General features: G+C 38.7%; 1 protein-coding gene across 1 annotated transcript in view; it reads right to left on the bottom strand.

Annotated features, from left to right (window-relative positions):
- Positions 1–4,257: 4,257 nt before the first annotated feature.
- Positions 4,258–12,982, bottom strand: part of LOC122138640 — a 14,145-nt gene continuing 5,420 nt past the window's right edge. Inside the window, exon 2 of the mRNA XM_042732073.1 lies at positions 4,258–5,658. Coding sequence (XP_042588007.1) covers positions 4,982–5,647 — 666 coding nt within the window. The 5' untranslated portion in view covers positions 5,648–5,658 and the 3' untranslated portion in view covers positions 4,258–4,981. The remainder of the gene's footprint in view (positions 5,659–12,982) is intronic.

Genomic DNA, 12,982 nt, shown 5'->3' with positions numbered 1-12,982 from the left:
TGAATATTTTAAAAGTCTGGAAAGGTGTAAAGGTAGATAGAGAGGAGGAGAATCTGAATGGTCAGCACCTGTTGGAGGAGCCTCTTTTCTACAACTCGCTTTTCTCGACACCTTGCCTTCAGTCAGAGGCGCTGTGTGCCAGGTTCGTGAGGACAGGAGTGGTCAGATTGGCGCACCTAATGTCTCCTGGGCTTTCTCGCTGGCTCAGTGCTGCTGAACTCGGTGGCAGGCTGGGCTGGTGCTGCGAGAGACAGGTAGACAGGGTGCTGGCTCAGAGGTCCTGAGGGAGGAAATGGAGCGAGGAAGGAAGAAGAGTGAGGACACCAGTTTCCCAGCACTGCTGCTGTCTCCCTGTGAGGAGGAGGAAGAGGAGGAGAAGGAGGAACAGGAGAGTGGAAAACTACTTACATTGAGAAATGTTAAAAGTAGTTTTCCATAAAACAGGTAGTAAAAGGTCTGTGGAGAGTGGTGGAGAGTGCTGTATAAGCCCCCACTGGAGAAGAGAGCTGGGGACCTGCAGTGGAGGCTCCTGCATGGGATTTTAGCCACGGGGAGGTGCCTGCACAGAGTGGACCCCAACATCAGCCCTGTGTGCAGTTTCTGTGGTCAGGCGGAGACAGTGTTTCACACATATGGAGACTGTGTGAGACTGGAGCTGCTGTTTCACCTCCTGACACAGCTGCTGCAGGGGCTGGGGGTTAAATTTACAAAACAGGTTTTTATTTTTGGAACCCCCTATAGACGTGTTCTTATTAATTTTATCATTGGCCAGGCAAAACTGGCCATTTTAAAATCTCGAAAGAACCAGCTCTCTGGGGCAGGACTGACCAGCGCGGTCAGGCTTTTCAGAGTGTTTGTGGTCAGTAGGTTAAAGGTTGATTTCACCTACTTTAACCTACGTTAACAATGTAGAGGGCTTTCAGGAGAGGTGGTGTGTGGGAGACACACTGTGCTCTATGGGAGAGCGCATCATGCTCTTTCTTTTTTTTGTCTGCTTTTGAATCTTCAGAATTTTAAATTATTAGTATTTATTGATTTTGGTCTTTTATTGTTTAAGTAAGTAAAGCATTTGTATTTGTATTTATTTATTTATTTTGGTTTCGAACGCCTGTTCCTCTGCCATGATGACTGATCATTTTTTTATCTTTTCCACGGTGTCTATCAAACCCTGATGTCAGTGCATTTTAGACCAATCATCACCTAGAATGGATGGATACATAAACATTGAGTGAAGAAGAGCTTGGATATGGTAGTTTCTCAATAGGTGCCATTGCAGTGATACCGTAGGATGAACTGTTGAGACGTGACAGAACTTACTTCAAAGCTACCCAAAAAAGAAGAAATACAACACAGAGAAATGTACCTGTTGTACAATGCCAGTATACCCATGCATGGCTTGGACATTAACCTGCAATATGATGTCAGTTGTGGTAACACTTTAGTTTAGGGGTTGCAAATGACAGCTTTTAAATAAGAACATAAGAAAGTTTACAAACGAGAGGAGGCCATTCAGCCCATCTTGCTCGTTTGGTTGTTAGTAGCTTATTGATCCCAGAATCTCATCAAGCAGCTTCTTGAAGGATCCCAGGGTGGCAGCTTCCACAACATTACTGGGGAACTGGTTCCAGACCCTCACAATTCTCTGTGTAAAAAAGTGCCTCCTATTTTCTTTTCTGAATGCCCCTTTATCTAATCTCCATTTGTGACCCCTGGTCCTTGTTTCTTTTTTCAGGTCAAAGAAGTCCCCTGGGTTGACATTGTCTTTACCTTTTAGGATTCTGAATGTTTGAATCAGATCGCCACGTAGTCTTCTTTGTTCAAGACTGAATAGATTCAATTCTTTTAGCCTGTCTGCATACGACATGCCTTTTAAACCCGGGATAATTCTGGTTGCTCTTCTTTGCACTCTTTCTAGAGCAGCAATATCCTTTTTGTAACGAGGTGACCAGAACTGAACACAATATTCTAGGTGAGATTACATTGCATATTTAAACCTATTTAACATTACTTCCCTTGATTTAAATTCAACACTTCTCACAATATATCCAAGCAACTTGTAACCCTATAGATTCCCCACATTGTCTAGATGAAGACATTTCTGAGTCAACATAAACTCCTAGGTCTTTTTCATAGTTGCATTCTTCAATTTCACTATCTCCCATATGATATTTATAATGCACATTTTTATTGCCCGCATGCAATACTTTACACTTTTCTCTATTATATGTCATTTGCCATGTGTCTGCCCAATTCTGAATGCTGTCTAGATCATTTTGAATGACCTTTGCTGCTTCAGCAGTGTTTGCCACTCCTCCTATTTTTGTGTTGTCTGCCAATTTAACGAGTTTGCTTACTATACCAGAATCTAAATCATTAATGTAGATTAGGAATAGCAGAGGACCTAATACTGATCCCTGTGGTACACCACTGGTTACCTCACTCTATTTTGAGGTTTCTCCTCTAATCAGTACTATCTGTTTTCTACCTGTTAACCACTCCCTAATCCATGTGCAAGTAGGTAAGTTAGACACGATCTCCCTTTCCTAAAACCATGCTTGCTGTCTCCCAGGATATTGTTACCATATAGGTAATTTTCCATTTTGGATCTTATTATAGTTTCCATAAGTTTACATATAACAGAAGTCAGGCTTATTGGTCTGTAGTTACCTGGTTCGGTTTTGTCACCCTTTTTGTGGATCGGTATTACGTTTGCAATTTTCCAGTCTGTCTGTACAATCCCTGAGTACTATTGGGAGGATCTCATACGGCCCAGGGGATTTGTTTATTTTAAGAGCTCCTAGTCCCTTTAACATTTCTGCCTCTGTTATGCTAAAGTTATTTAAAATTGGATTGGAACAGGTCGACATGTTGTCTGTGTTCTCCTTTGTAAAAACCTGTGAAAAGTAATCATTTAATATATTTGCTTTTTTTTTTTCTTCATCTACAGTATGATTTTGCCATTTGTGTCTCTTAGACATTTAACCTCCTCTTTGAATTTTCTCTTGCTGTTCTAATATTGGAAAAATATTTTGGAATTGGTTTTAGCCCCCTTAGCAATATTGATTTCTATCTCTCTCTTGGCCTTTCTAACTTCCTTTTATATTTGTGTTTGCAGTTCCAAGTACTCTTTCTGTGTACTTTTTTTTTTTTTTGGTCCCTTTTAAATGCTCTGTAAAGTGCCTTTTTCCACTGAATATTTTTTTTAATTGATCTATTAAAGCCTTTTGCCCATTTTGTTTTAGATTTAGATTTGTCTACTTTTGGAATGTAATTATTTTGCGTACTAAATTTTTAAAAAAAACAACCATCCTTTTTCTTTGGATGTTTTCTCTATTTTACTCCAATCTACTTCTGTTAGTCTCCGTTTCATACCTTCATAGTTTTTTTCTAAAATTGTAAACCTTAGCTTTAGTCATTACTTTTGAGGTTTTAAAAAATATTTCAAATGAGATGTTGTGGTCTGAGTTTGCCAATGGCTCTCTGACCTCTGTTTTAGTTATGAGTAATAAACAATCCATCCTGAGTTAAACATTTACAGAGTGCCCAGCAAACCAAATAACGTTGTGGCAACATTGCATCAAAGTGCAAACAGAACCATGTGACACTGTAGCAACACAAATTTGTAGACTCCAGTTAAAGTGTTCCCATTTATAAAGGAACTAGACCGGACCCAGACTTAAACTGGACCCAGAGTTGTACAAAAAGCTTCGTAATATATCTACGCCTGTTTCTGACAGGATTAAAATAGCTTCTCACGCTCTTACTACGACAATGGGCATCATGACAACGGCTTCTACTGTTGCTGTGGTTGAACTAATTAACAAAGGGGTAATCTTTAGTCGAATCGTCACTACCCTGAGCAGGATCTCAGAGGCTGTGGCTATGTTTGGTTTAGGGGTGTTAAAGCCTGTTTACACATAGTTGCCAACAATAATTGATAGCAATTTTTCTAATCTACATTTGGCAATGTATTGCTGGAAATCTTGCCCCGGTACATTCAACATGTAATGTCCAGCTTCCTATACAATACTGGCACATCCAGGTGTGGCATATGATACATATTATTATTTATTTCTTAACAGATGCCCTTATCCAGGGTAACTACAATATATCACATTATACATTATTTCACATTATACAGATATCACATTATTTTTACATACAATTACCCATTATTCAGTTGGGTTTTTACTGGAGCAATCTAGGTAAAGTACCTTGCTCAAGGGTACAACAGCAGTGTCCCCCACTGGGGATTGAAGCCACAACCCTCCGGTCAAGAGTCCAGAGCCCTAACCACTACTCCACACTGCTGCCCTGCGTCTGCTAAGAAATAAATAATAATATGCTGAGTACTTTAACGATTCCTTAGATTAGTGTCAAAGATTGACGTCTTAGGATGTCTGAGTAACTAACAAGTTAATCGTTCACATTTACCAGTGAATGTCTGGAGAATATGGATAATCTTTGTTCTGGGTGTTATGTTGTTGTTGGTTTAAAAAAAAAATCCAAAAAATGAAATGAATTTATTTATTTTACAGAATGCACTTACAACACCATTTTCAACAAAGCGCAAGGGCTCGTCTACAAATGATCAACTGTCATAACACTGGGACTCCCTGTATCCCACAGTTCCATGCACAATGAAGGGTGGACGAACCAGCAGTGCTAATAGACTGATTGTCATATTCGGTTTCTGGGTGAAGCAGGAGGGTGTGAAATATTTATTGAATTCTTTTTTTTTTTTTACTTTTCTTTAGGATGAACACAAAAACGAAGGCTAACTCTCTAAGCAAAAGAAACTACTGAGAACCAAGCAGAGCAATAATAAAACACAACAACAAAAATGAGACATCGCCCATGTGATTTATTTCATTCCTTACTCTTTCCCACTCTTACTTTTTAGCATGATCTGTTTGATTTTATAATATTATTTTTCTTTTTCTTTTACCCTCTTTGAACATCAACAACAAAAAATCCTTCTCTAGATGTTTTCAGTTACAAGTGTCACATAGGCTTGAACCTCACTGACAATGTCATCATAGGCGTCGCAAGGTGGTTTCAGAACCGAGAGGGTCTCTTCCAACAACTGTATGGCTTCATCGAGACTAATTCGCTGGCTCCCCGATGTACTCAGAAGCTTAGTGAGTTTGTCGCTGCTCTGTACGAGGTCGCCCAGGGTAAGAGAGCAGAGTGGGAGGCCCTTGAGCTGCTCCACTGGAGGTGCCACGTTCCCCACCTCACTTTTGGCCAGTAGGACAGCGACCAGAGGACCACAGATTGTCCCCAACAGTCCCAAGGTGCTCTCGTTGAGTTCCTTGACCACCGCAGCCTTCTCTTTCAGTGACACCCCAGAGAAAGCGATCTTGTCATACAGGGCGGGTTCGATACTCTTGTGGACATGTCTGTCCCTCCGTTCGGCGATGTGGGAGATCTCAGACATAACTTGGCTCACCCTGACACAGCTTTCCTCAATTCCTTCGCTTTCTTTCGCTGAGACTGAGGAGATTTGTTCATCTAGGTGAGTGTTGAGGATCCCCAGGGCTTTGTTGGTGATGGTGTAGTATTTGTGGAGATAGTGGTGGAGGCGCTGGGCAGAGCGAATCAGCTCTTCTTCTTTTTTTTTATCCCCAAAGAACAGCGACAGCATCCTGGTGGTTTCTGTTAGTAAAGAGGAAATGCACTGCAATTATACAATAAAGTAATGCACTTGTGTTGTATTGGCTGTTGAATATTACACATCAACTTTGCGACTGACACCTCTTTAACAAGACAAGCTTTTGTTTGTTTTTTTTTTTGTTTGTTTTTTGTTTTCTTGGTTGTTTTGTATATGTTTTAATGGTGGAACAAAAGTATTCAACAGTGACGTATTTCCCATTGACATTTCATCATTTACAAAATTCTACAATGTACCACTTTAGTTATGAGACAATGGGGGAACCCATGGAAAAGATGAGAGTGCATGAGTTGATGTTTGCAGGGATCTTTCACAATAACAAACTCCAACACAAAAAGGTTTTAATCTTGTCAAAAGCAGATGCCTATTGCTCTAATACTGCTCAAGGGGTGTTCACAATGAACAACGGATGGCCCCTGCTGAGGTTAAGATTGAGTCTTTTTTAACAAAAATGTTAAAATATACAATGAAGAGGACTGAAAGCAGGGATAGGAAGAGCATGGAAGAAGGGAGGGAGGATACATGGATGAATAGATCAACTGAAATTCAGATTATATGAATAAAAAAGACAACTGATTCGTATCTTTAGTAAACTTTAATGTTGAAAAACAGAAAAATCTTGAATGCAATATAGAAAGAAAACAAGCACTGAAGTACCATTTAACAATCAAAACAGTTTGATCAAGAATTACCACTTTCTTAATCAGTTTCTTATTAATCCATATGTAAAGATTACCAGAGTAACTGAAAATCCTGATAGTGTAGATGATCCAGTACTAATGAATAGAGCTAGATACGCAACAATTCAAAGCTAACCTGGTGACCGTTAGTTCCCTTCCTCTTGCATCATTTCAATTTTAATCTTGACGTAAGTTATATTATCCTGGAACTTTTCAGAAGCAGGCCTGAATTCATCCAAAGCTTTCTTATACTCTTCCAGGACCTGTTCAAGTTGATCTCTCTCTTTTGCCCCCAAAATCGCTGAGATCATCATATCAACGCCCATGAACAGCACCCCTAAGGCCAAACTGGAAACAACCCCTGCACACACTTTTTTACATGTGGATATTATGTTTGCAAGTATCCTTCCACTTTTGATTAGGTAACCAACTACAGTGAAGGACACAAAACTTAAGGCACCCAATGATCCGCTGAGTATTAATTTAATTTGTTTCAAGTCTTCGACGCTGAGTGACAGGGTTTTCAGTTTCTCATATAAGTGAGGTTCCAGCTTCTCCTTCAGCTTCTCATCGATCTTCTTTACTTCTGCCTGGATCTCATGCATGCGTTGTATCATCACCTCGCAGTTCTCCTTGATGGTGGCGTTGTTGTTCAGGTATATGCGACTGAAGGACAAACCCAGGTGCTTGTCAAGAACTTCAATGAGTTGGTTAGTGGCTCGGAAGTTGTTCTTCATCAACTCCCGAAGCTCTTGGTTTCTGCGGATGACCTCCTCCCTTTTAGCAGGGTTATCAGGGAAGAAGACGTCACTCCAAGACATTTTTCTTTATTTATTTTGAGTTCTTGAAATGAAGAGAGAAACATATGTTTAGGAAATTGTGCAAGGGCGGCACTGATTTAAATGCAAGAAGAGACTAATAGGTTAAAGGAGAAGTAAACGTATTGAACACAAACTATTTGTTTGATATATTATTACAGAAATAAATGATACAGATCAACTTCAGATGTTTGACATCACGGAAAAATCCAGTATCATGCGCATTATATTATTACTTATTGTGTTTAATAGAGACCAGGCAATTATTTACAATATTTGCGAGCCGACCCGGCTTTTAATGCAGACAGGCGATTATTTGAGGACCGCCAATTATTTGATGTTGTACAGTATTTACACTTAATTATTGTAAAGTTAATTAGGTTAAGTTACAGATAGTTGAGTTTAGTTAAATAGATGCTTTGAATTAAAATACAATTTTAAAATAATATAATTCAATTAGAAATTAGATTTTATAGACATTTTCCAAATGTTTGGTAAATTATACTGCATCCAATTTAATAATGTTGCACAGAACGCATTTTCCAGTTTTGCATTTGCAGGCAGCTGGTTTTGTTTGCTTGAAGATACTGTTACATTTGAAAATAAAATAAAGGGAATACACTATTATTGTTATTATTGCTGCACAGGGTATACGCAACAATATTAAATTTAGCAAAATGCTACACGTTCCTTTTTTCTTCCTGGTTAGAGGTGTTAACTCAAACACTCATGAATAACTGAAGAAACCCAACAATATAGTGCCATTTTTTGTAAGGTGACTTTGTTTTCTACAGTATCTTAAGCTGTGTCACTATAGGATGGAAAAGGGATGCTCTCTTTCTTAAATTTTCAATTTGTTACTGTGGATTGAAAAGCTTATTGAAGTACGCAGAAATACAAAAGTAGTTAAATATGTCAGTAAATGTGGCTTGTTAAGATGGTTATGATAAGTACCCAATAGCTGGTGTGCTAATTATTTAATTACTCTTCAGATGAGTTCCACTCGAGTCACTTGATTGACATGAAGCATTTCTTGCGTGAGACCACGTGACATCCTGCTGCACCAAAGTGCTGTCCATAAGCCGCCATATTAAAGACATTTTATGGTGGAGTTAGAAAAATTTTTTTATAAGTTGTCAGGATGTTAACAGGGAAAGGGATAAAAGCAGATGCTTTACTTATGCATTCATACCAACACATTAGGCCATACAACAACATTTTCTACAAACTGCGATAGTTGCTCTTTAAAGGAGATATTGAACTGGAGTCAAATTTAAAGGGCACCTATTATGACATTTAAAATGTTCCTAATGTTGTTTTGGGAGTCCCCAACAACAGTTTTACATGCCTGCAATGACAAAAAACACTTTTGTCGTCGTATAATATGCATTTATTTTTACCTGATTTGCTCACCGACTCCCAAATGATTCGTTCAACGACTCATTTTTCCAAACCCCTCCTTTGCGTGACGCTCATCTGCGGTGATTGGTCAAATTACCCAATCAGTTGTGATAGTTATGTTATGTAGTTTTGATAACGCGCATAGCCCAGAGTTCATATTGTAAAAGCACAATCAGTCTTTGTTTGCGTTAGCCAGATGCATAAACATAACGTAAAAAAAAAAAAAAAAAAAACTACGAGGTATTACTCTATTCTTTAAGACAACAACGACAAACACTTCACATATCTCAGTACAATTGTCATTGAAGACCTAGAACCTACGTGCTTACACAACAAACCAAATAAAGCAAGCTACATAAAACATAAAAGCAACAATTATTAATAACACTTACAGGTTGTGATACGGAGGAGGAAGCTGATGCAAATACACTTGGAACTGAACCTTCCTTCAATACCAGCCGGCTCGCGAATCCAAGTTTGAGTGCATTTAAGTTGGTAAAGCAATCGTCTTCAAAATGGCGAGAACAAAGCACAAGGCCCGGACTATACTTCTGTGGTACAGTTGTATATATGAATTGTAGCTCCTCCTTGGGCAGATGAAAAAAGTTTGCTTTTAAGTCGCACTTCAGAACCATAGACAGCGTCTCGTGGCCATGATGTTTTCAAGTTTTCCCTGGCCTTGGAGCGCAATAAGTGGGCGTATCGTATTCAAATAACTTGACAAGTTGACGCCATCTAGTCAGAGAAAAAGCTTCGGTCTTCTAACGATTCATAAAAGTGACTCAGAGTCGACTCTTACTTTTGAAAGACAATAACTTTATATACGGTGCACTTTCATATTTCAAACTTTGCAGGATATTTTTGTTCACTTAGATCTATGTTACACACTACATGAAAGGTAAATTTCAAAATTCCATAATATGTGCCCTTTAAAGCAAATAACAGGTCCCGATGTAGATATTTATATTCTGAATGCATTCCTATTGTTTACAATTAAACAACGCTTTGCAATTAGATATATTAAACAGTGTACTAATTCATGACATTATCGCATGTTGACCTTGCATTCGAGCCAGGTACCGGATATTAGTCGACTTTGAATTCCGGAACTACGTAATCATTGTACAGCCGGGTTTGTGCTCCGGTTTACGGCAAGCTGCGTTACAAATACCCTGATGGTAGATGGTACTGTAGAATATGTATCATGTTACGTTTCTGTAATCATTTTAATACAGCGTTCGTCATTGCCTTGTAACCTTTGCTCAAGTTATAATCCAAAATTGTTGTCTGGTCCTCCATATTTAAATGTTAAATGTAACTCCTCAAATAGATCATCGACGTAATCTGTTTGGATGTAAAATCGTATAGTTGCTATTTAAAATAGCACTGAATATTTGTGCTTAAAATAATGTCAGAAATTAAATGAACGTGACAGTAAAAACAATTACCCACATGCAGAGATCCCCATGGTGTGTTAATAAAGTAACTTACCAAACGTTGCCGCTACTGAAACCTCAAATTCTGAATGCCACGACTGCCCTGAAACCATAGCACAGGACGAGTCTTAGGGAATCTCCATTGCCAGAATGCAGGCTCAGACCACACAAGAAAGTTGACTATGCCAAATTTCACAGAACCGGTTGCAAGTGAATAAAAAAGGGCCATCAATGGAGTCACAGGTGTTAGTTATTTGTTGTTAAAATATATTTATATATATAGTTCTACAGAGTAGCCTCCAATTTCAATTATAGAACTCAATCGGTAATATTTCCCTGTGACACTGGATTGCTTAACTTGCCTGTCATTCAGACTGCTTGTACTGTGTAATGGGCGGGAGGAAGGTAGCTCACAAATAATTATGGGGTATGATTTATTAATATTATTACCATAAGTTTTTTTGAGATCGGAAAAAAATCAAATATATATCTGAAGAAGCCGCGGCCAACATTGGAGTAGTGATGGGAAGTTCGGTTCTTTTCCGCGAACCGGTTCTTTCGGAAAGTTCGTTTCAATGAATCGGTTCAAAAAACGTCTATCGGCTCTTTTACGCCATCAATGCAATGACGCTTTCATCGGTTCTTTTACGTCATCACGTAATGACGTTTAAAGGCATTTGCAATCATGATTTAAGTTAATAATAGTAGGCTAATCATCTTCATAATAATTTTGGATAAGTTAAGTTCTTGGATAAATAAATATTTACGTTTTGCAAATGAACCCTGTAGGCTATTTATATTGGTGGACAAATGATGTTTTTATATGTCTTAAGATATAATTTGATTTAATGTTGTTTTTATAATTTTTTTTTTTTTTTTATTAAATAAACATACATTTCGTCGAATTCTTTTTATTAAATAAACATACATTTCGTCGAATTCGTTTAGTCGTTTGTTCATCGGTTATGTCGTGTTCATTTATGGAAGGTGAGTTCGGTTATGAGCTGTGTGTAGGTGGGTTAACCTCGTTTATTGATCGTTTCCGAAAAAAACAGTTCTCGGCTCTGTACTGGTGATTCGAGAACTGCTGCAACAACTGCAGATCTTGACTCGAGAACCGTAGCATAGACCTGTGTGTGCTGAGCTGAGAACGGCTGTAATCTGAATGCAATCGACAAAGCTAAAAGGTCGAGCATGTCTCGTATGTTTAATATGTTATGTTTTGATTAACACATTATAAACATTTACTTTGCACCCTTAAACCTTGGCAAGAGTTTACGTCAAAGATTTATATCAACTTAGAAATTAAATGAGCTGTTCCTGAAAATAATGTTTTAGTTCTAATAAAGGTTTAGTTTTCCAATCCATTCATTGTGTTTCCAATATTTAAAATAATGCAGTGATAAGACAGTAACTATGTTATGAACATGTTTTATTGCATTTATTTTTCGTTTACAATACATTATTTATCTTATTTTAATATATTTTTGCACTTATGATGTTCAACACACAATATAGCCTACTTATGAAACATGCGCTTCCTTCGTCCCTTATAGAATGTTTCAGGCATACAGTCTATGGTCCGAAACAACAGTTCTCGGTTCTGTACTGTTGATTCGAGAACTGCTGTACCTCTCTCTTTTGTAAAGTGTGCGAAACAGTCTATAGCGGTATGTGGTGCTCGTGTTCATACTTCGGGTAGTATCAGCTGCTCATGCTCATCTCAGCTGCTCGTGCTCATCACTTCTCTCAACATGTCTCAGTCAGTTCAGTGAACTATTGGAGTAACTAGTAATATGCTACTGCAGGATATTGGTTTATTTAGAGTCGGAGGGACTGTCAGGCATATCCGAAAGTGAGTAACTTTAATAATTTGTGGATAAGCGGTGACGCAAGACGCGAACCGTTTTGAACGATTCAGTCCGATTTAGTGTACTGGTTCGACCGGTTCACTAAAAAGAACCGGTTCAAAAGAACGATTCGTTCACGAACCGGACATCACTACATTGGAGGGCAACATGTTGAGGAAAATGTAGAGTTTGAGCATAATAAACTAATAACTGACAGCGATGAAAAGAACACTCAGGATTAATCTGGGACAAACATACTCTCATTGCAGCGCAAATAAATGATTATTATTATCATGGTAGATCTAATTCTTTTTTTTTTTATACAAATTCCTGCTTCTGCTTGTTATTTAATACAGTTTTGCATGCCTCTTGTCTAACAGTCAATATAATCGCCGGTCTCCAATATGCGCCGGGTCTGCTGGCAAATATTGTAAATTAAGGGTGAGACCGTAGACTGCTTTCGTAGAAGACCTGACACAGTAACCATTTTCATAGCGGAACTAGTGTTACAAAGCACTGTTTCCACACGGAATATATACAGTGAGACAAACAGTACATAGAGACAGGACCTGGAACAGACAAGCCATTTTAGACGACCTCATCCAAATAATTTTGTAATACATATTTTGACGTTTTGCAGAGGACTTGGAAAAAAAAAAAGAATAGTATGAGATGGACACACTTTGTTCAAAGGTCATGGTAAGGTACAGGGTGTTTTATTTTGACTAATCACAACTGTGGCCTTTAAGACATCATTTATAGACTAAGGGCAGGACCTAATCAAACATCGCAAGTCGCCAACGGTGAAGCGGAAACGTTCCCTGTACCTAATCAAAATAAGAACTTCGAGCAAGTTATCCCGGTACCTAGTCAAGCGGTCTTCGCTTGAAATTGAGGAGCTGACGCTTTTTCATTACAAATAGGTGGAGAAGGGGGAGTGGTCCCCTATCCATCCATCCATCAATTATCATTAACCGCTTAATCCTTTATAGGGTCGCGGTGAGCCGGAGCCTAACCCAGCAGACACAGGGTGCAAGGCGAGACTACACCCTGGACGGGACGCCAGTCCATCGCAGGGCACCACACACACACACACACACAGGGTCGCCAGTCCATCGCAGGG

The sequence above is a fragment of the Cyprinus carpio genome, chromosome B10 (assembly GCF_018340385.1).
Source record: "Cyprinus carpio isolate SPL01 chromosome B10, ASM1834038v1, whole genome shotgun sequence".
Classification (NCBI taxonomy): Eukaryota; Metazoa; Chordata; class Actinopteri; order Cypriniformes; family Cyprinidae; genus Cyprinus; species Cyprinus carpio.
Note: the sequence above shows the minus strand (reverse complement) of the source record. Positions and strands in the feature narration are given on the sequence as shown.